The sequence below is a fragment of the Hippopotamus amphibius genome, chromosome 9 (assembly GCF_030028045.1).
Source record: "Hippopotamus amphibius kiboko isolate mHipAmp2 chromosome 9, mHipAmp2.hap2, whole genome shotgun sequence".
Lineage (NCBI taxonomy): Eukaryota > Metazoa > Chordata > Mammalia > Artiodactyla > Hippopotamidae > Hippopotamus > Hippopotamus amphibius.
The window spans coordinates 116,814,950-116,838,725 of NC_080194.1; the positions used below are offsets into that span (position 1 = coordinate 116,814,950).

The 23,776-nt window shown below is 37.5% G+C and overlaps 1 protein-coding gene across 1 annotated transcript; it reads left to right on the forward strand.

The window, feature by feature from the left end:
• Window positions 1-202: 202 nt before the first annotated feature.
• On the forward strand, window positions 203-23,222 carry LOC130860067 (cytochrome b-c1 complex subunit 2, mitochondrial). Its single transcript, XM_057747837.1, has 14 exons — window positions 203-357; window positions 3,231-3,314; window positions 3,412-3,561; window positions 4,517-4,581; window positions 5,895-5,951; window positions 6,170-6,294; window positions 8,436-8,533; window positions 11,176-11,233; window positions 14,739-14,834; window positions 15,142-15,341; window positions 17,413-17,493; window positions 19,439-19,515; window positions 21,724-21,877; window positions 23,016-23,222. Exons 1-14 carry the CDS (start codon window positions 325-327, stop codon window positions 23,097-23,099), a joined length of 1,362 nt encoding a protein of 453 aa, XP_057603820.1. The 5' UTR covers window positions 203-324; the 3' UTR covers window positions 23,100-23,222.
• The last annotated feature ends 554 nt before the right edge of the window (window positions 23,223-23,776 follow it).

Consider the following 23,776-nt stretch of genomic DNA (forward strand, 5'->3'; position numbering starts at 1 on the left):
GCTGCGACGGGCTGTCGCAGACGTAGAAGAGGATGACAGATTAGATATCCGGCCGGGAAGAGAACCCAGAAAGCGGTAACTTAAATTATCTTCTGAATACTTCCTCACGAAATGATGCGTCTCCCATCCTGCGTCTTGGAGGAGTTGGACTGGCCCAACCTCCTCCAAGGAGCAGTAGAGCGCGGTTGCTCGTAGAGAGAGTCCCCCTCACGTAGGAGGCGTGGGAAAGAGCGCCGCAGGGAAAGCGGGGCAGCGCCCGCCGTCCGCCGCCATCTTGCTCTCCTCTAAGGCGGCGGTGGCCGTGGGTCAGAGCAGTCTTGAGCCATGAAGCTGATAACCAGGGCCGGGTCCCTCTCGGTGAGCACAACTGGCGGGCTTGGGGGAGGGTTGGGGAGCAGACTGTCAGCAAGGTCGTACGGACCGGGGGTGCCTGGTTTGTGGTCCCGGGGCCTTGGGCATCTGTCTGCCCTTCAGCTGAACCCTGCTGGCCAAGTGGGCTGCGGGCTGGGGGGATAGGACTTTGGGAGGCCAGCTTGTGCTGTGAGCAGAGGAGGCCTAGATGCCGGAAAACCTGAAGAGAGGGAGCGGGCTTGAGAGCGGAGGTGAAGCGACTCGGCGGAGACGCCGTTGTTGAAGGTCACCGCTGCACTTGCGTGCCGGAGAAGGAGACGGCGGGATGTGGGACGCGGGAGACCAGCGTCGACCTGGTCCCCCATCCCTACCCTGTCAGCTGCGGCCTCTGCATCTTGGCGTATCACGGAGCATCAGCTTCGCCGACGGTTAAGTGGGCTTATGAGTAAAATCGTAAGGAAGAAATGAGCTAAATGCCTTTATACCCTGTTTCACTCTGCCTGGGACTTGATTGTTACTATGGTGTCTTGGCTGTATAAAGTGTGCTTTTCTTGATCTCTTGATAGGGTTTATGCAGGAGGGGTTCTTGGCCTTCCCTGTAGAGCTTCTGAAGGCTCCTCCTTCAAGCTCGAGTGAAACATAGCTGTCTTTTGGGGAAAACTCTTCTAGCGTCAGTGTTATATCAGTGTGAGTGGATGGTTATCAAGGAGGGACAGTCTCAATCTCTGAAATTAAAAAAGCTCAGTGAGGCCAGTTTTGCCTCCAGGGGAGAGTTGGCAATATCTAGAGACGTTTTTGGTTGTAACAACCTGGATGGGGGGAGGCATCCTGCAGTGCACAAAGCCACCCACAACAAAGAATTATCCAGCCCCAAATGGCAAGCGTGCCTGACTTACTAAGTAACGTAGTAACCTGTCAGAAGGAGGTGCAGAAGACCAGGAAATGGAGTTTCCCTGTGCTTATTGTTGAAATAGATAAAACTATGAATTATGCAAATGGCCATAATTTAGGCTGTAGTTCTTCCCTTCCTAGCACCCCTAGACTAGCCAGTGATTAATAACCCTTAGAGGGAAGCCCACTTAGACTGGCAAAAAACCCCAAAAGGTCCTCCTCCGTTCCATCCATCCCCACCTTCCAGGAGAAAAAACCCAAAGGTAACAGAGTTGCATTGGACCAATGTAAACAAATTGCAATAAGTTTGAACGTAATTGTTGTTTCTACTTATAACACTTATTTGACATAAGAATCAATTTATGCATATTTTGGTATTAAAATAGTAATTGTATGGACAATTACTAGGGTAATTCTTTGCAACAGATTTGAATGGGACAAATTATAAAAGTACATAACTAACAAAGTATCACGGTTCAGGCACATTTGAGAGGAGAGCACCTCAGTCTACCTTAGCAATGGAACTATGGACTATTTGAACTGCTCTGCCCACATATCTTAAATTTTTTACTTTCTGGAAAATCAAAAGCTAGAATCACTAGTAGGGTTAACTATACCACACCCAGCAAATGAAATTGATGATGATAAAGTAAAGCTAATTGTAATTTATAATTTGAGAACACTAAGAGCAAATGAAAACTAGGAAACAGCTTATCAGTAGTACAGCACTGATGCTGAACGCACAACAAACAGCCCTCCTGGACAAACTAAGTAGGGGCATTGCAGCCTCTGAGGAGGGTCCTTGGGAAACTAGCAGCATGTTCATTTGATCCTGGGAGTACCAAGGATTAACTCTCAACATCTCCACTAGTAACTTTAGGATCCTTAGACATAATCAAAATGAATTCTGTGGCATTGTATATCATTTGCCAAAAAAACTGAATAAAGTTATGTATTTTGGATCCATTATCTGACATTTAAGAGGACCCCTTTACCATTCCAGTGGCTGCATATTATATATTGAGAATCTGCTATGGACAAAGCTATTGTTAATCTCAGGGTACATTGCTCAAAGAGGATAAAACCTTCGGTTGTGTAGTCTTAATGTAGCACAGAAGAGAGTGAAGATACTATGGGAAGTATTGGGGGCTCAGAGGAAGTTTTCTTTGATATATTTTGTCTTTTTTAGAGGTTACTAAAGTGATTAAGGAGATGAAGTCGTATTGGAAAATAGACTGAAAAGATGAGATTCTTCGGGCAGATAAGGGACGCAATAATGATAAAATCTGTAAAAGGGTGTGAATGTAGCCATTCCACACTTTTTCAAAAAACAAAAAAGCATTAAAGCTAGAAGGGACCACTTGAAGCTTTAATAAGGTAGTTAAAAGGTAAAAGAAAATACGCTAATTTTTTAAATAGTAAGAAATGAACATGCTCAACTCGTTATTCCTTCAGGCTATACAAATCACAAATAGAGATTTAAGAGTGGCACGGGTGGGCTTCCAAGGTGGCGCAGTGGTTAAGAATCTGCCAGCCAGTGCAGGGGACATGGGTTCAATCCCTTCTCCAGGAAGATCCCACATGCCGCAGAGCAACTAAGCCTGTGAGCCACAACTATTGAGCCTATGTGCTGCAATTACTGAAGCCCACGCGCCTAGAGCCCGTGCTCCGCAACAAGACAAGCCACGGCAATGAGGAGCCTGCGCACCACAACGAAGAGTTAGCCCCCACTCACCGCAACTAAAAAAAAGACAGCCCGCGCACAGCAAAAAAGACCCAACACAGCCAAAATAATTAATTAATTAATTAATTTAAAAAAAAAGAGTGGCACGGGTAAACTGGTGGGTCAGTAAGTTCATAATAAGTTAATCAGCTAAATCCTCCCATGGAGTTCTTTCACCACTGAACACCCTCTATTGCTTGGGCCCACTCAGATACAATGCAGTCTTCTTTTGAGAAATGTGGTAACCTGTCTTTTTTGTGTTTAGAGATTTTATTCCCTCCAAGTTGCTCCCAAAGCTAAAGCCACAGCTGCCCCTGCAGGAGTGCCTCTACATCCTCAGGACCTTGAGGTTAGTCCCACTGAATTGTTCCCTGGACACAAATGTGCCTTACTGTTCTCGGTAATATAAAGACATTAATCACATCCCTACTTCATTTTAAATACAGTTTACCAAATTACCAAATGGTTTAGTGATTGCTTCTCTCGAAAACTACGCTCCTGTATCAAGAATTGGTTTGTTCATTAAAGCAGGCAGCAGATATGAGGACTCTAACAATTTAGGAACCTCTCATTTGCTTCGTCTTGCATCCAGTTTGGTAAGCATCTTTACTACCTCAATATGTTTAGAAATCTGTGCTATCTTGGTCCTACAGAAAAGAAAAACTAAAAGCAACATCCCCATATTAGTTTCCTGGAGCTGCCATAACAAATTATGCAAACAGGGTGACGTAAACAACAGGAATTATCCTCACAGTTCTAGAGGCTAGAAGTCAAAGTCAAGGTGTCAGTAGAGACATGCTCATGCTAAAGCCTCTGGGAAGAATCTTGCCTTGTCTCTTCCTAGCTTCTGGTGGTTTCCAGCAATCCTTGGCATCCCTTGGCTTGCCGCTGCATCATTCCAGTATCTGCCCCCGTTCTCACACAGCCCTCTCTTTGCCTCTGCGTCCAAACATCCTCTTATTGAATTTTTCCAGTCATGTTAGATTTAGGGCCCACTCTAATCCAGCACAACCTCATTTTAAATATTTACATCTGCAAAGGTTATTTCCAAATGAAGTCATATTTGTAGAGTCTGGGTGAACCTGAATTTTGGGGACATGTTCAATCCAGTAAAGTCCCCTAATATATCGTGAAAAAACAGGATATTTACTATGGAGAAGCATTAAATTAGTGTCCATCCGAATGTTAGTGCTGGAGCATAACAAATCTGTAAGAAACAAAATTTTTAATTTTAAAAAAGAAGTGCCAGAAATTGAAAGAAAATTACTCTTTCTCATATGCAAATCTCTTTCAGAATAGACTGATGAATCCAGTAAGCTTGTATTTGATAATGGAATTTTTACCTAAATGTGCTTTATATAAAATCTGTACTTGTGCTTTTTGGTCAGCTTTGTTTTATAATTCTTAAACTAAAAAGGATTCACTATTCAGTTAGCATTCCTTTTGAATTTAATAACAATTAGACATTAGATTTTGACATAGAGTGATGTTTGGCAAACTTAGCATTAAAAAACTAGTAAAAAAAAAATTTTGTTTTATTTCTTTTCCAAGACTACAAAAGGAGCTTCATCTTTCAAGATAACCCGTGGAATTGAAGCAGTTGGTGGTAAATTAAGGTTTGTTGAAAATAAGTAATTGGAAATAGTGAAAACGCCAGAAGATAATCAATGTTAAGGGGACTTTTCTGTTATCAAGGTGGTTAACAGTTTCTTCAGGCACAAGAAGGAGAAGACTGATGAATTAGCGTAAAATGTAAAACAGCTTTATGCCTTAAAGTAAAAATTTAAGTAACTAGGAGTAAATATTTGCAACATGTAACATGGAGAGGATTATTTGGAAAAATAAAGAGCTACAAATTAGGAAAAAACAACCAAAGAGTAAATGGACAGACAAAGGATAGGAACAGGCTGTTCCCAGAAGAGGAAGCCAGAAACAATGATCTTTACTTATAATCAACAGTGTGATACCATTTTACCTAGCTGGTGGGAATATAAATTGATACAACTACTTAGGAAAGAATCAAGGAATATCTATTAATATTGAAAATTAGCATATTCTACAACCTAAGGGGTTTTTTTTTTCTTTTAAAAAGAGTTTGAGATATAATTGACATACAGTAAAAAATTATCCACACTCTGGCTGTAGAATTTATAGAAGTTTTAATATAACTAGAGTGCGGATAATTTTTGATTCACACTTGTACAATAACCTAACAGTTTTAAATTCACATGCACAAGGGAATTCTTTATTGAGACTGGAAACAATCAAAATGCCTATCTTTAAAGAGATGGGTAAGTAAAGTATGATACAGTAATATGCTGGGACTGCTACACAGCAGTTAAGAAATGAACTCAGTCTGTGTCAGCATAGCAGACTTGAAAACAAAATGTTTTGGGAAAAACAAGTTTCAAGATTTTTTTAGGGCATGAGGTTTTTAACAAAATAATGTGTAATGCTTATGATTATGTTTGTCTCTAGAATGAGAAAAAGCGTGAGAGTCAGCCTGGGAAGGGTGCAAAGAGATCTTTAAAGTTGCCTCTTTTTTTTTTTTAACCTGTGGTAAAATATAGGTAACAAAACTTACCATCTTTAAGTGTATAGTTCTATGGCAGAAAGTGTCATTAAACAACCATCACTGACATCCATCTCCAGAATGCTTTCTTCTTCCCCAGCTGAAACTCCGTAGATATTAAACACTAACTCCCCAGCCCCAGGCAGCCAACATTCTGTGTTCTGTTTACGTGATTTTGACTACTGTAGGTACCTCATATCAGTGGAATCATAAAGAATTTATTCTCCTTTCATGACTGACTTATTTCACTTACCAAATGTCTTCAAACCCAAAAAGAAATGGTTGATTTAACAAAGATACAGGGGAAAGCTTATTGTTGTGACTTAGATAATTCACTGTAATTTATTTTTGACACAGTGTGACTTCGACCAGGGAGAACATGGCTTATACTGTGGAATGCCTGCGGGATGATGTGTAAGTACCAGTGTGTGTTTAGAACATCTGCTTTTAAAGAAATACTAAGTTGCTCAGTTCTAGTCTTTTTCTAATGTGGCACTGTGACCGCTGATGTTGGTTTTAGATTATTATTCACAAACTGCCTAATGTTTAATAATGAGAGCATTACAGTTACGCAGAATGGATGTTGGTTTTAAGTTTTTAACTGGTAACTCTTAAATTCATGTCTTCTGTAGTGATATTCTAATGGAGTTCCTGCTCAATGTCACCACAGCACCAGAATTTCGTCGCTGGGAGGTAGCTGCCCTTCAATCTCAGCTAAGGATTGACAAAGCTGTGGCTTTTCAGAATCCACAGGCTCGTAAGGGCACTTTCAGATTATATTCAGTTGTTTCTTCTAAGATAATAGGTTTTTGAGAAGATCAATTTGTGGAGGAATAAAATTGCTACTGAAATTTTTTTTCTCCTTGAGTTTGAAAATACTCTTTCCAAAAAGTTGTCCACTTTTTAAAACATATTGTTCATTTCTAAACATTTGTATTGTTATTTTTCATCTTTGATAGCATGTAGATTGATTGTAGAATCCTAGGCCTTTTGCCTGTGTGTCGTCCCTCTCCTCCCACCCCCATGTTTTTGTTTTTGTTCTTTTGAGAAGCTCTTTATTGGAATGTATTTGCTTTACACTCTTGTACCAGTTTTTGAGGTACACCAAAGTGAATCAGCTGTATTTATACATATATCCCCATATCCCCTCCCTCTCGCGACTCCCTCCCCCCGCCCTGTCCTGGCCCTCTAAGGCATCATCCATCATCAAGTTGGTCTTCTTTAGTTATACAGCAACGTGGTTATTTTGTTCACACCAAATCTGGCAGCAGTTTATTGTTGCTGCTGCTGCTGTTATCGTTTAGCCAGCTGACGTTTATTGGGTCTTTCCAAAGCAGTCAACCTAATTTAAAAAAAAAAAAAAAAAAAACTTTTTTGTATTTGTGTTTATATAATGTTTAGTTATATAATCTTGACAAGCACATCTGGCAAAACAAATCTGTTTAAAAAAGCACCACTGATTCTCAGAAGTCCTAGAGCTTCTGGTAGGAGCAGAAGTGTGCAGATAGGCCACTGAGGTGTAAGCAGGTGACCAGCTGCAGGGGCTCAGAATGGGATGGACTTCTCAGATGCAGGCCTGTCAGGAGAGGGTCTCCTGTCAAGTGTCTGGAACATAGTGAGTGCTTGATTCCTATTAGCTCATATTATTTCACGGTGATAACTTTGTTACTTCAGACTTCTACCAAAGAAATGGAATGGTAAAATTGTAGAAGAGATGACTTCTGTGTGCAGAGTAGCTTTCTTCCCCAGTGGTAGCAGTGAGGCTCCAGCCCTCATCCGTTCTGTCTGAACAGTTATTGCAGTTTCCTGGCTGATGTGTCTGCTCCAAGGCGTACCTCTTCAGTCCATCTTCCACATTGCCATTTTAGTGATCCTTCTGACAGGAAAATCCAGTGAAAATCCCTTAAAGGCTTCTTCTTACCTATGAGATAAAGTCCAAACTCTTTAACTTAGCATGTATGTTAATTCTAATGACCTGGCCCCTGCCTACATCCCTTTTTTCTTGCTCCACCTCTTTCCCTCTTAGCTGCAATTCCCCTTTGAATCAAACTGTTGTCGTACTTTTCTTATGCCTTTGTTTGTTTCCTCTGCCTGAAATGCTGTTCCCAGATCATTCACCTGAGAAACACCTATTCATCCTGTAAGACTCATCCCAGATTTTACTTCTGTTACTCCTTTCCAATTCCCACTGCCCTTCCCTAGTGCCCCCACTGCACTTTTGATATACTACTAACAGCACACCCATAATACTTTATTTTACGGTTTTTCCCCCTCACCATTGTGATGGCAGGCTTGTGCCTTACTCATCTCTCTATTTCCACCACAATGCCTGGCATAGAGGGACTGTCCAAATAATAAGCAAATAAAAGAGACGTACCTCAAGCAAAGGCACTGAACCAGGAAAGTAGGGGGAGTGCAATTTGGCAGTAGCATTTGACCCCTGTAAGGTAGAAATATGACCTAACACTGACACTTTCATATCTCCTCTTATCCTGACAACTCCCTCGTTACCTAGAGAGGGAACCTAGAAGTAAGCAAAGTTCAGATCAGATGACTTCATCAAGGTCACACGGCAAGTCAGGAGCAGAACTGTAATTAGATTCAGACTTCTGAGTATATGCTTTCCAGATGATTCCAGGACGATTAAAGTTAGAGAAGTGTTTAGGTGGACTCTGACATTTAGAAGCTGCTATCATAGAATCTCTTATTTTTCTCAGCACATTCAACTGGCAGAATTTTAAAAGTTGCTAGAGGTTACATGATAATAAATTTTCAGTCCTCAATATTTGAATGCGATGACAACAGTTGTATAGTTTAGTTGCTTTCTAGGCTCTAAACGTGGTTTTTTTTTTTTATTTAAATCACACTTCTGTAACTGCTTCTTTACTTATTTTACAGATGTCATTGAAAATTTGCATGCTGCAGCTTACCAAAATGCCTTGGCTAATTCCTTATATTGTCCTGATTATAGGATTGGAAAAGTGACACCAGATCAGGTACTGATAAGACACATTACATTTTAAAATGTGCTTATTTTCACATTAAATTGAATATTCATCTATCACTTCAGTTTTGTTTGCTAATTTTTCTTATTTTCTAATTTAAGAAATTCTCTTGCTTGCCTTTTTTGGGGGGGGGGAGGGGATGCCACGCATCTTGTGGGATCCTAGTTCCCCTACCAGGGAACAAATCCACGCCCCCTGCAGTGGAAGAACAGAGTCCTAACCACTGGACCACCAGAGAATTTTCCATCCATCAGCTTGCTTTTTAACTAAAATTCTATATGAACAATTTCTGTGTATCTTTCAACTAAAAAAGTTTTTATTAAAAAAGAAAAGTTTTATTACAACATTACAGAAATTTCAGAAAACAAAGGCAAAATAAAGGGGGAAAAAAACCTCACACACCTAAAGGCACTCATTGTTAGCACCTAGGTATATTTTTCTTCTAGACCCTTTTCTTTGTATATGTATCTTTTAAACAGTATGTGAGTGTTTAAATACCATAATCTTGTGACTAAAAGTCTTCTTTTAGCCACTCTGAATACATAGGTAGGAATGAACCCCACCTCCTTGCCTCCTATTCCATCATCAGCCTGCTCACCAGCTCATTTATCTTCTCCAGCACACCTGCCTCACTTTGCTGGCAGTACAGATGTGTCACATGTCACAACCATGTATGGATCATAGAACTTTGTTTCCAAAATGTGAAACATTGAGCATTAAATCTGCAACTGTAGATATGTGTATATAATCTTAATTTCCTACTACTACCACTCACCCCCCCCCCCCAATTTTTTACCAAAAGACATTAAGAGAAAAACTGGAAATTATCAATACTTTCAAAGTATATATGACTCAGAAATTAAGGTTTTTATTCTTATTTATTGTTATCCACTACAGAAAACTGAATTTTGTATCCCTTTCCTCTTTTGACTCAGCTCCTGGTTAAGAAATTATCAACTTAATGTCTACCATTCATATGGCACTTTAAAAAAAATTATAAATGATATCTTCCAACTTGGAACAGCCAGTATTTTTCATAAGACTGGCCTCTAGTGAGTTTTTGAAGTTTTGCAGAAATCAAATTCACTCTTGTGAAGATATATTATTGAAGACATATTATTGAGGTAGCCAAAAGAATTCACATAAAACACTTACCTATAAGGATGTCTACTGTGGCATTGTATATAATTGTGAAAAATTAGAAACAAATATCCAACATGAGAGAACTAGTTAAATAATAAATATCTGTAGAATGAAATACTATTCAACCATTCAAAAATATTAATTGATAGTGAAATTTTTATAGCATATTGTCAAGTAAAGAAAAGGTAATTTATGAATAGGATGTACCAAGGGGTCCCATTTTTTTAAAAAGTAAGGCGTGTGCATCATAGACAAATACCAAGATGGTAAGCATGGTTATCCCAAAATTATTTGCATTTTTGAAATGTATCCCTAGATGAAAGGAAATTCTAAAGAAGTTAGTGCTAGAAAACTTTGAGCAAAGGCAGCATTCATAGAAAAACATCGACAGAAAAAAAAAAAAAGAATACGACTTTTCAGGCTGGCTCCATAGATGGAGACACCATTCATTTTAGCACAGATTCTGATAAACTGAGTAAGAGTTTAGTCTCATTACCTCAGCTTAGCAGTTCTCAACATTAGCCAAGGAGCCTTTGTAGCCACTTCCCCACCCCCACTATGAATTTTAATGCCGTGGATATGCTGTATATCTGTTTATGTACTGTATGTATATTTGTACTTTACACATAAAGGAATAAGGTTTTTTCCTTACCCCCAAGAATTAATTTTCACTCCCTTGGGAGCAATAATGTGCCTGTTGAGAATGCATGTCTTAGCCCTACTTTTGTATATTAGGTCTAAAGTGATAGTATAAACTAGTGATTGTCAAACCTCACTGATCCTCAGATCACCTGGGTGGGTGGTTTTAAATAAAGATTCCAAGATGTCACATTGAATCTACTATATCAGTCTGTATAAGTGGGCTCAGGAATGGAATGGGGAGACATTGAAAGTGTTTGTTTTTATTTTTTAAGTTCCCCAGATAATTCAATAATCATCCAAGTTGGAAACCCTGGTATAAACCTCATAGCAAAAAAAACCTTCAAAGATGGGCGAGAGGGGTATAGTGATATAACTCTATTAGCCGTCATTACTATAGAATGTTAATAACAGTGCTTTATTACTACCTGTATAAAGACAAAAGAAATCTGATGTACTGCTTATACCGTATTATAATAAAAATCATAAACTTAGTCCCGTTTCTTGAAGTTCAAGCCAGTGTGTGCTCTAGTTTTTAATTTTTTTTTCAGTGACAGCTTCATTGAGATGTAATTCACATACCATACAGTTCACCCATTTAAAGTGCACAATTCAGTGGTTTTTATTATATTCATAGAGTTACATAACCATCACCACATTAAGTTCTAGTTCTTTTTAAGCAATAGTTTTTAAAAACTCAGTGGAATTCAGTACTAGGTAGTCCCTTATAGTTCATTATAATAGCAGCTTTTAAGCCTGAGTATTTATTTTCTGCTAAACTGCAGTTTTACATTTTTATAACTTTTTATATTTATACCAATATAACCTAATAAATGTTTTTACTTCCTCAGTTACATGAATACATACAGAATCATTTTACAAGTGCAAGAATGGCTTTGATTGGACTTGGTAAGTTGGGAATTGCCTGCATGTCAGTTTGCTTCTTTTAAGAGTAGTTCTTTAACTCACAGACATAGAAAACAGATTTGTGCTTGCCAAGGGGAAGGGGGGCAGGAGAGGGTTGGATTGGGAGTTTGAGAATAGCAGATGCAAACTGTTATATATAGAATGGATAAACAACAATATCCTATTGTATAACACAGGAAACTATATTCATTATCCTGTAATAAACCATAGTGGAAAAGAATATGTATAACAGTCACTTTGCTGTACACCAGAAACTAACACAACATTGTAAGTCAACTATACTTCAGTTGAAAAAAAAGAAGTATGATTTGGCAGATAGTGAAACATGTGACTGACTTAGTGAGAAGGTAGAATTATCCTTGAAACCATAAGATCAGATACTATCATATGTAACTGACTATATATACACCTTTTACAGTTATATATAGATCGATATCTAATTTACAGTTTCGTGGTTCTTGGCTCCCAGAGAAAGTGGTAGATAGTCAGAAAATTCACTGAGACTGCTAACTTTTCCCTTAGAATTTGGTGGGTTAGGGGAGGGGCCACCTTTCCAGTGCATTGTAATTCTATCGCTATATAGGTAACCAGCCTCAATTTATAATATACTCACTTGGGTATTTTCTTAAATTCTGATTGCATAATTCTCCATTATGTTCTCTCTCATTCTGGGAAGTGGTTAATTGAAAAAAGAGAAACTCTAAGGTGTGCTACTAGTAAATATTGCACTTACAGTTATGAATAAAAATAGTCACTGTCTCAATGTAAATCATTAAAAAAAAAATAGTCCTTTAAGCTATAATGTGAACACAGGATTGAACAAAATTTGAGCACTCATCCTGTTTATGTTAGAAAGTCAGTATCTGATAGGATTTTAATAGCTAGTCTTCCATGGAAACAACCTAAATGTTCGTTGACAGATGAAAGGATAAAGAAGATGTACATATATACAATAGACTATTACTCAGCCATTAAAAAGAATAAAATAATACCATTTGCAGCAACATGGATGGACGTAGAGATTATCATACTAAGCAAAGTATGTCAGTAAGTGAAAGACAAATACCATATATCACTTATACGTAGAATCTAAATATGACACGAACATATCTACGAAATGGAAACAGAGAGAACAGATTTGTGGTTGCTAAGGGGGAGGAAAGGATTGGGAGTTGGGGATTAGTAGCTGCAAACTATTACATAGAGAATTGATAAACAACAAGGTCCTATTGTACAGCACAGAGGACCATATTCAGTATCCTGTGATAAACCATAATGGAAAAGAATATGAAAAAGAATATATATGTGTGTATAACTGAGTCACTTTACTGTACAGCAGAAATTAACTCAACATTGTAAATAAACTATACATCAAAAAAAATTTTTTAAAAACCTCCCCAACACAGTTTTGTAGCATATAAATAAATCCTCCACAACTCTGGGGGAAAAAAAAATAGCTAGTCTTTTTTTTTTTTTTTTTTTTTTTTTAAGCAGAATCCAGCATTTAACTTTTTAAAGTACTGGCTTTTAAATTCTTTACAGTATTTGCAAAACCTGTGACAAAGGGCAAATTTCTCTTAAGCAAAGAGCTTTTACAAATGAGCTTTTGTTTTTGCTTTGCTTTAACCTGTGAAATTGGCAAAAGTTAAAAGATTGACACTGTTCAGTATTAACCAAAGTATGAAGAAATAGGCACTCTCAAAAATTATTGGTGTGAGTGTAAACTGGTGCAACATTTTTGGAAGTCTATTTTAATATATTAAAGTTGTAATTGTTTATACTCTTAGGCCCAGCAACTTTACTTTTAAGAATTTACCCTGCAGAAACATTTGGCCAAATTTACAGAATAGTTGCATGAGAATATTATTTGCAATATTGGGTTTTTGTTCATTTGCTTTATAAATAAGAACTTAACTGAGGTATAATTCACATGCCATAAAACTCACCCTTTTAAAGTGTACAGTTCGTGGTTTTCAGTGTACTCACAGAGTTGTGCGGCTATTGCCACTATCTAATTTCAGAACATTTCCATCATCCCCAAAAGAAACCCCATGCTCATTAGCAGTCACTCCTCGTTCCATCCTCCTTGCCTCTGGCAACCACTAATCTACTTTCTGTCTGTATAGAGCTGACTATTCTGGCGATTTCATATAAATGGAATTATACAATAATAACCTTTGTAACTGGCTTCTTTCTCTTAGTCACTTAGCATAATGTTTTCAAAGTCCATCCATATGTAGCATGTACCAATGTTCCATTCCCTCTTCTGGCTGAAAAATATATTTCATTACCACATTTTGTTTATTCATTCATCAATTGGATATTTGGGTTGCTCCTGAATGTTTTGGCTATTATGAATGTAAACATTCATGTATAAGTTTTTTAACAAAACATCTTTTTTACTCTTTTGGGTGTATACTTAGGAGTAGAATTGCCAGGCTAGGGTATCTGTTTAACCATTTGAAGAACTGCCAGACTGTTTTCCAGAGCAGTTGAACCATTTTATGTTTGAACATGCAGTTTCTCCACATCTTCACTAACACTTATTACTGTCTGTCTTTGATTATGGCCATCCTGATGGGTGTGAAGCAGTGTCTCATCGGTGGTTTGGTTTGCATTTCCATGGTGGTTGATAACATTGAACATCTTTTTTGTGTGTGCTTTTTGACCATTTATATACCTTCTTTGGAGAAATGTTTATTCAAGTCCCTTGCCCATTTTTGAATTGGGTTGTTTGTTTTTTTTAACTGTTGGGTTATAAGAGTTCTTTATATATTATGGATGCTCATCCTTACCAGATTTTTTACCACTTTGTGGGTTATCTTTTCACTCTTTTGAAAATGTCTTTTGTTGCACATTCCAATATTGTTTTAATAGCCAACTATTAGAAGCATACTAATGTCCCTCAAGAAGAGATTGATTAAAGAAATGATGGTATAACCATATAATAGAATGCTTTATAACCATTAAATGTTTGGTGTAGTCTGCTTTCTTAGATGTAAATTACAAAAGACAAGTTAGAAACAGTGTCAATAGAATAACACCACTTTAAAAACAACAAAAAAAGAGGGACTTCCCTGGTGGTACATTGGTTGAGATTCCGCATTCCCAATGCAGGGTCCCATGTTCGATCCCTGGTCAGGGAACTAGATCTCACATGCATGCCTCAACTAAGGGTTTGCATGCCACTACTAAGGAGCCTGCCTGCTGCAACTAAGACCCAGCACAAGCAAATTAATTAATTAATTAATTAATTAAAAGAAAAAGGATAATATTAATATATGCATAGAAAAAAGTTCTAGGTGAATATATAGTTAAGCTGTAAATGCATATCTCTGGAAGAGTGGCATTATGGGAAGCTGTTATTTTCTTTACAATTTATTTCTGTAATATTTGAATTGTATAATCATGTATTTTTAAAATAGGTATTTTACAAGTGTATTTTAGAAGTTCTGGTTCTAGTTTGTTTTTGTTTCTGTTGAAACAGGCGTGAGTCATCCTGTTTTAAAGCAAGTTGCTGAACAGTTTCTCAACATAAGGGGTGGGCTTGGTTTATCTGGTGCGAAGGCCAAGTACCGTGGAGGTAAGCATTTTGTTCCATTAGGGTTAATTTACCAGGATGCCGCCTCTCCCCTCAATGGCACCTTGGAGTATGATAGGCCTGATTATTTACTACCAAATAGTATCTATGTGGAAAGAAAGAATAAGATTGCTTGGGTGTTATGTATTAAACATGTTTGTGTATGTGTTGGAGGAAGGGCAGGATAGCAAGGAGAGCACCAGGCCAGAGAAAGCTTAATCTTAATGTGTTAATACTGTGTTGTAGAGAATATTGAAGAATAAAACCCGAAAGCCACTTTCTTCTTCGTTCTTTCCTTACATGGTCCCAGGTGAAATTCGAGAACAGAATGGAGACAGTCTCGTCCATGCTGCTCTTGTAGCAGAAAGTGCTGCCAGAGGAAGTGCAGAAGCAAATGCATTTAGTGTTCTCCAGCATGTCCTCGGTGCTGGACCACATGTTAAGAGGGGCAGCAATGCCACCAGTTCTCTATACCAGGCTGTTGCCAAGGGAACTCACCAGCCATTTGATGTGAGTCTGAACAGTTGCTCTCTCTCCTTTTGTTTTCAAAGACTCAGTGTTTACAATGTAGTCCTGATAAGTTGCTCTTAATGTTAATCTGCTTTTAAAATTTAAGATGAGGGACCTCCCTGGTCCAGTGGTTAAGACTCTACACTTTCACTGCAAGGAGCGCAGGTTCTATCCCTGGGTGGGGAATTAAGATGCTGCATGCTGTGCAGTGTGGCCAAAAAAAAAATTTAAGATGAACACAAAGAAAATCTCTGTAAAACTGAAGAGACAGCCAGGCTTAATTTTAGTGCCTTAGTGGGTCTATCAGAAATTTACTGTTATATAAAAAGAATACTTAAAAAGTCAGAAATTCACACTTCAGTTCTCTTTAAAGTTTTAGATATTAAATATTCCCCTAGATTCTAATTAGTCTTTTTTCTGATTTTTTCTGTCCCCTTCTATTCTTGTGGCTACTTCCTAAATTTCACTGCTCATCATGTTTTCCAACCAAGCGTACAAGATTACACACAAGAAATTGCTTACAGACCTACTCCTCCAGCTTGGGATTAAGTTAAAAGAGAAAAATGACATTTAATCATAACCAAAAGTTATGTTACCTTAGAAGACACCTGCTTATGACAGTGAGGAAAGTGCTAAAGCTTTCAAAATAATAATGATACTCAAATCAAGAGAATCTAAAATGTCAACCAGCAAAATATTTAATGAGTGACAATAGTTTGCCCAGTGTAATGCCCTACATGACCTTCAGTGATATCTTTAAAAAGGAACAGATGTACTAAATTGTAGGACTGAGTATTGTTCATAATTTTAGCAACAGTACATGGCACAGGTAGGTTTATGCTTCAGTAAGTTTTTGGCCATTTGGCACCTAACAGTGGAAATTAAATCAGTTGTCCTCTCTTTATTCCTCTGTCAAACTTTTTTTTTAGCAAAGGAGCCTTTTTTATCCAATACCATTTCCCAACACAAAAGTTTTTGCTTTTAAAGAAGTTCAGAAGGCTTACTTGACAGTAAAAGCCTTGGAATCTTCTGTACAGAGCCTTAGAGTTCCCTGGAGCACAGTTTGAAAACCATTATCTTAAATTAGTCCTAAATTAGATTTCCTCCAGATTTTCTTTCTCCTGGTTCATGATCCTACTCTTTTTTCTTTTCTTCCTGCTTTACTCTTTACCACTGAATGTTAATGATGCTTTGGGTACTTGGAGTTTAATCTAATCCAGTGACATAATTTAATAAAAATTCCTACTTCAGAATTTGGCCAGAAATTTGGAGAATGACTAGGTTAGTCTTAGAAGTGTGATTAATCTTCAAGTAATTGAGGTGCATACCTTTGTATGCTTCATATGAGCCAAACCAATGGTTTTTAAACTTTACCTGGAACACTAGTGTAAAAGTCGGGCTCCCAGACTGCATCTATAGTGATCTGAGTGAGTAGATCTGTTGTAGAAACCTGAAAGTCTATGTTTTTAATAACAACTCAAGTGATCCTTATGTAAATTGTCCACATAAACACTGAAAAGTACTTTACTAGGCTGTCATGTCCACCTTAAGGAACTTAACACTTTCCTTGTATTCAGACTACAGACAGAAATACCCCTGTTTTCCAGAGGCTAAACTTCTTGCTCCCTTGGACATCTGAGTAATGGCTACTAAGCAGAAAATTTTTTTTTTCTTAACCCTTTAACTTTAGTCATAGGAGAAGTGAAAGTGAATTGGTGAAAAGGAAGTCACCACCAACAGCAGAGGGGAGAAAGCAGGTTTGTCTAATGCCAAAGCCCATGATCTATACCACTCAGCTATACTGAATCTACAGTAGTAATGTTCCCAAGTTAATGTTTGCATTAACCTTTAATCATCAAAAAGTTAGAAAATACCAAGGAAAGTGAACAATTGTTTTAGAAAGTTAAATGAGAAAAGTTAAAGCCATTACAGTTCTGAAAGAAGTAACCTGTGTATAGAACACTTCAGTCCTTAATAGAACCAATTAAAGGAAATATTAATTCATCTCTTTGCTTATACTGTGAAGGTTACCTGGTTGAATGACATACAGTAAAGTTTCATTATATTTCAGGTTTCCGCTTTTAATGCCAGTTACTCAGATTCTGGACTCTTTGGGATTTACGCTATCTCGCAGGCTGCAGCTGCTGGAGATGTAAGTTGCAAATTCATCAGTTCTCACAAAATTTTTCCCCCATTAACATGTTTTTAGTAAAAATATGGAATGTTTGAATGCCATGATTTATCAGAGCTCTGTATAATGTAATATCATTAAAGTGTTACCTGCTGTGGAAGAAAATTAAAAATGAAAAAAGTATATACTAATGATTCCAGGAAAGAGGGAGGAAATGTCTCCTTGGTATTCTGGTTCTGTGTGGACATGTGGCATTGAGTTGTCTGAGATATCTAAATGGAGAACTCAGGTGATGTCAAGGCCAAGGTGTATACTGGGAGTCCTCAATATAAAGAGTGTTGAAATCAGGGTTGTGTATGAAGGGTTATAGGAGAAGAAAACTGAAGGTTGAGCTAAGGAAACTGGCCAACAAAACGGAAGGAAAAAGAAGAGAAACTGGTATGTTTGGAGGCCAGGAAAAAGAGAACCGTTAACACTGTTTTGATCTACTCTGGATTAACATCCCTTTAGTTACCCCAGAGAGGTCTGGTAGTCTTAGCAGACTAGGATAATATTGAGAAAGAAGAAGAAAGAGAAGAAAGAAATGTGAAGTTGATGCAGGCAGATGTAGTTTAGACTTGTAGGAGGTGAGTTTACACTGAGAGATTAAATAGAAAGAGACATTCATACTGAAAGGAAAGAAAATTGGAACAAATATATGAGAGATAGGAAATTATAGATGGATCAAGTCTAAAAAGCAAGAGCAAGCAGGATCCAAAGCGCAAATGGACATTTTAGCCTTGGACATAAAGGCTGGTGGGAGAAGAAGATGTTGGGAAGATGAGGAAATACATCCCTGGTGAGATAGGAGGCTAAGTCACATTTTGAGAATAAGAGAAGGGAGGAGAGTTTAAAGAAAGTAATGAGGTTTGGGACAGTTGAGTGGCTAGATGCACACAGAATGAGCATAGCAGCAGCACAGATGTCTCCTTGAGATAAGTGACCACAAATTCATAATACAGTCAGACGTCTAGCCTGATGGAAGAATGGTGGAGGTGGGCAGTAAGTTTGACCCCAGGTTGGAATCCTGCAAAGTAGGCAGGTCAGAAGTTTGAAGAGATGGCAGGAAGTTGGAAACACTGGCAAGAGTGGTTGAAGGGATGATTCCTGGATTTAGGCTAAAGAAGTGAAGCCAGGAGGACCAGATAGATTGAAAGTGGACAAATCAAGGAACTAGAGATGTTGATAAAATGGAAAGTAAGGATAGCGTGATTAAAGACTTAGGCCAGAGGTCTTGGAGTTGAGGGTTTCAGAGGTAGGGCAGATCTAGGTTATGTCCAGGTCTAGGGTATGGCTATGGAAATGGGTAGCTCACATGGAGGAGAAATGAAGGTCCTAGAAGTTAGGTGATTAGGGAGAACAGTAAGTAGAAGACCCAGAATGGTGCCAGGATTGGGATGGAGAAAATCATGGGCCAGATTTATTATTAATTTATTTATTCAACATATATTTACCAAGTACCCACCCATATCACTAGAACTTGACTCCTTCATGACTGCAGCATTCCAGGTATGGACAGGCTTTACAGACAGGCTGTGTATGGATCACACCTTTCTTCTTAGTGAATAGTTAAGAGATAGCAGTATCATTTACATGACACTTAGAGAGTCTGGGGAAGTTTTGAGGTGCTTGTTCATTATAGGCAATTATAAACTCCTGAGTTTTCTTTTCCTAAACCCTACTGCCATCCTCTGCCCTCTGCCACTTAACGTTTGTAAGAAGCTTGGCTACTTGGATATTATGGAACACTGGAAGAGTAAGCAGCACATAGTGACGTAAGAATTCTAAATGGACACTATACTGTTCCTCTGGAATTACTTCCATCTTATGTTTTCGCCTCAGTAGAGGCAAAGTAGAGGAGCATTTGAATGCTGCAGGAGACTCTGGCACTGATCAGAGGTGACCAGCTTTTACTTGTGTATCCTAGGTTATCAAGGCTGCCTATAACCAAGTAAAAACAATTGCTCAAGGAAACCTTTCTAATACAGATGTCCAAGCTGCCAAGTAAGTTTCAATATTAATGTTTCATGTTTCAATTATTTGAAAGTTGTATTTTTTCTAGATACAACACCATTGTAATAAATACACAAAAGGATTGAAAGGTACAGAAAAATATTTAAAAGGAAAGGAAAATATATTCCTACCACCTAGAGATATAATTGTTAACATTTTGATTATTTTCTTGACAATTTTTAAACATAATTGTTAATACTGCATATATATACTTGTTAATAAATACTTATTAATTAGTGTTTATTGTAGAAATTTGAAAATTACAAACACAAAGACAAAAGTTATTTTTCATTCCCTACCAATATTACAATGTTCTTTCCATTTATTCCATCTATTTTTATTACTAAAAATTTGTCATAAACAGTTTTAATTGGTGTGTCAAAATATACTTGTTGGACATGTTCAACAGGTTGGCAGTTGAAAATTATAAATTATAAAGTATATCTTTGGCCTTAAAACATTTTTGTATTTCATGTTACTTTCTTGGTATAGATTTGCAACTGAGCCAAGAGTTATAAATATTATAATGAAAGGCTCTGCATTAAAATATATGTTTATGTTTATGTAATATTTTTATTTTTATATTTTGGAGTCACAGTGTTAAAACGTGGTACCAGTTTATAATCACATTGTCAGTATATGAGAGTACCTTTTCTACCATACCCATCGGCAACTTTTTTTTTCTTCTTTACTCGTTTGATAGACCAAAAAAGATACCTGATTAAAAGACTACAATATCCTGTCTCCTATTTGGTGATTTTTAAATTCCCACTGTCCTCATTGAAAGTGCTAACAATAACTATTAACTCAATAGCTCTGGGAATTTCTCTTAAAAGAGACAGACTTTGGACAGAGTTGGAAATCAGCTTGCATTTTCATACAGGAGTTTAAAACATTTAAATTTGACTCCATCCATTAGGACAGTTCAAAATGTGAATCCTAAAAACTGTGGCAGTCTTCACGATCATTTAGTATTGCCCACAAAGGAAGTATGACAGGGTGAATTACAACCCAGGAGGGAACAACCTTTTACCATTTCTGTTCTCGTTAGTATTATTATTTTTGTTATACTGAACACACTAAGAAGTGCATCCATCAAATAAGTACAACACAATTTATTAAATATTGTATACATGGAACCAAGGATTGATAGGATGCAGCTCTACATGATTACATCAGAAACAAACCTTATAATAAATTGAAACACTGGATAAGCTTAGGAAAACCTGCTTCAGATCTAATTTATTTAAGAAAATGTATTGTCTTAGTAAGTGTAGCACAGGTATTACCAGGTGCAGCAACACTTAGAAAATGGATTTTGGTTATTAATGTCAAGGTAAGTTTATTTTCTGCCATTTTGGTGGAGTTGATACTTTTTTTTGTAAGGTTCTTAGTCCTCCTATAGCGAAAGAGAGAAAATGAGGTGTCATTGCTAAAGGGACAAACTAATAATCTCTTGGTAAAGTTTATTGCAGGTAAAATCTTTTTTCAATTAAGCCAACATTGTGGTAAAAGTGCTGCATTAAATTGTAATTATGTTTAAATGGAAGTCTTGCTACAGAGTGCCAAGGAGATTAGTTTGAGTTAAATAACTCAAGTGCCTTATTGAACACCAATTTCTTTCTGGGATAATTATGAATTGGATTTTGTTTTATTTCAAATTGATGCTTTTGTGCCCATATTTAAGCTACAGGGACTTATAAGACCTATACTGTCCTTCCCCATTTGCCCTACCCTTGGTGAGACAAATCCCAGCACACAATGGGCTGGAGGTGGGGTTGGGGGAGGTTATATTATCAGCACACAACGTTCTGCTAAGGGGACAGTAAGAAGAGCCCACATAGGTGTTTTCTTTAATAGAGATACCAGCAAAAATGTATCAAGAGGCAAGGGTTACTTCACTAATCAAAACTTCACATTAAAATATTTTTAACTAGATCTAAGTTCTAGTCTAAAAGCAAAAGGCAGTCTGTTGGGTTTTTAGTATAATCTTGTAATGATGGCTTTCAAAATGATAACATGAATAATAAAATAGTTGGTGAACTGAAGAAATAGAATGAAGACCTTTAGCACTAAGATTTCAAAGCTGTTAGTTTGCGTATTTACCCAAACATGTTTAAGGGTTTGGGAACATACTTTAAAATTGCCTTGCTCTATAAAACTGGCTTCTGCCTTAATTACACACCTTTTATTGGACAGGAACAAGCTGAAAGCTGGGTACCTAATGTCAGTGGAGTCTTCTGAGGGTTTCCTGGATGAAGTTGGGTCCCAGGCTCTAGCTGCTGGTTTGTACGTGCCGCCATCCACAGTCCTTCAGGACATTGACTCGGTAGTTGATGCTGATGTCATAAATGTAAGCAAGTGAAAATTTATTTAACATCAAATAACTTGTCCTTAATGATGTAATTTCAGAAGGACTGCATAAGCTTCCTTGGGCTGTATATGCTATTCTCATGGTGTTTGGTGCCCATCTACCTGGTGTGGAGGCGGAAGGGCTCATCCCATCAAATCTGCAGATAGCTTCCTTGCCAACTCAGGGTATATGTATCTTCATTCAACTAAATTACTCTTAGGTTAAACCATTTGAATTCTTAAAGGTCAAGAAGAGTCAAATATTGGCAGTTTCATACAATTCAACCTAATTGTTGAGTTTGGTGTTTTTCCTCCTCACTCCTAAGAAATAAATTCTCTATCTGCCAATGCTTCATGATCCACCACCTCAAGATTTTCTTAATCTTCTCAGCCTAAGACATTCTTCTGGTCTTGCTCTATTTTTTTTTTTCACATATATTGTTTCCTATAAAATTTAATTGTTTTGAGGGCAAGGACCATGTCTTATACCTCTTATGCCTAACAAATATGTGAACTACAGAATGAACCCCGAATCAGTCCTTTCTGTATTGAAAATGCCCACTCCCCTTCCATGGTCGAGGTCTCAACTATCTTCTCACCAAGGGGTCTCCCCTTGGGGATAGAGAAAAGAAGCAACCCTGACTTGATTTCACTTGGCCCATAAGTTCATCATGACATACTCTTCCAAATGGCTGTCCTCATCTTATATACTGTGCCATCATGTGAGTCCAGCCCAGCTGCCTGCAACACCATCTCTTTATTAAAATAGCTGACCTGAGATAACGTAGGGACTGCTCCTTGGGGTATTACACTTAACCTAAACAACCAGCCTTTGAACTCAAAGTAGTGACATAAAGAATACTAGGACATAAAGTGTAACTTTTAAGTTAATAATCAGTGTATTTTTATTGACTCAGATTATTTGCCATTGTAATACCAAAACAGAGCAGTGCAACCCTGCTCAAGGAGACTCTGCCCTATTTTGCAGTGTCAGAAAGGTTTTCCTCTTCCCTCTTTAATAACTACCCTCATATTTAGAGCACCGCACTTGCTCAGTCACACATAGGATGAAATACTGAGAGGAACGGAAATTTATCTACTTGCTTATTTCTGTTAACTTTCTATCTGTTTACTTAAAGGCTGCAAAGAAGTTTGTTTCTGGCCGGAAGTCGATGGCAGCAAGTGGAAATTTGGGGCATACACCTTTCGTTGATGAGTTGTAATACTGAAACACATGTTGCAGGAAAGAACTGAACATTTTCTCAGTCCAGAGTGAAATATCATAAAGCGTAAAGGCAGGTGATTGTTCCCAGCTGACGTAAAGTCAATAAAACATTCTGTTTAAATGTTTTTCTTGCATTTTTCCTAATGAGTTAACAAATATTTGTTATGGGCTGAGTGTTTGTTTTAGATGCTTTAAAGGAGACTAGGAATATAATAATAGAGAAGCATGAGAAACTATTAAAAATTAAGGCTAGGTAGCTATCAGAATAACTATTTCCAGATTATTATTGGTGGCTTTTTAAGATAAAAGCAGTTAGAAGTCTGTCTTCTTGGGTGAGAACAATCAAATGGCCTGAGTTTTACCCCCTTTTTGCCTTTTTTGCAAAAGAGTTATTTGTGAAAAATATAAATTCCCTGCTAGTCATATCCTGTGACTTTGCACTGCTTCATCTTATATGTTCACCTTCACTGTGGCAGAATTTGGTTTGGTTTTGTTTTCTCATCTTCTCCTTCATCTGTTTCTGTTCCCTCTCTTTCAGGTATTTAACTGTCAACCCAACATTCAAAGTGAAAGTAGGGCTGAAAAGGGGGAAAAAGCTCTAATGTGAACAGCTAGGCAGAATTCTCTCTCATTTCTTTTAAATAAGGCACTTGAAGTTTACAAGAAGAAACTAAG

Excerpts from the sequence above, each read along its gene's own strand:
- LOC130860067 (XM_057747837.1), top strand. The coding sequence starts at position 325 with ATGAAGCTGATAACCAGGGCCGGGTCCCTCTCG. Across the intron at positions 6,295-8,435 it reads TTTTCAGAATCCACAGGCTC|ATGTCATTGAAAATTTGCAT; the intron begins GTAAGGGCACTT and ends CTTATTTTACAG. Across the intron at positions 8,534-11,175 it reads GAAAAGTGACACCAGATCAG|TTACATGAATACATACAGAA; the intron begins GTACTGATAAGA and ends TTACTTCCTCAG.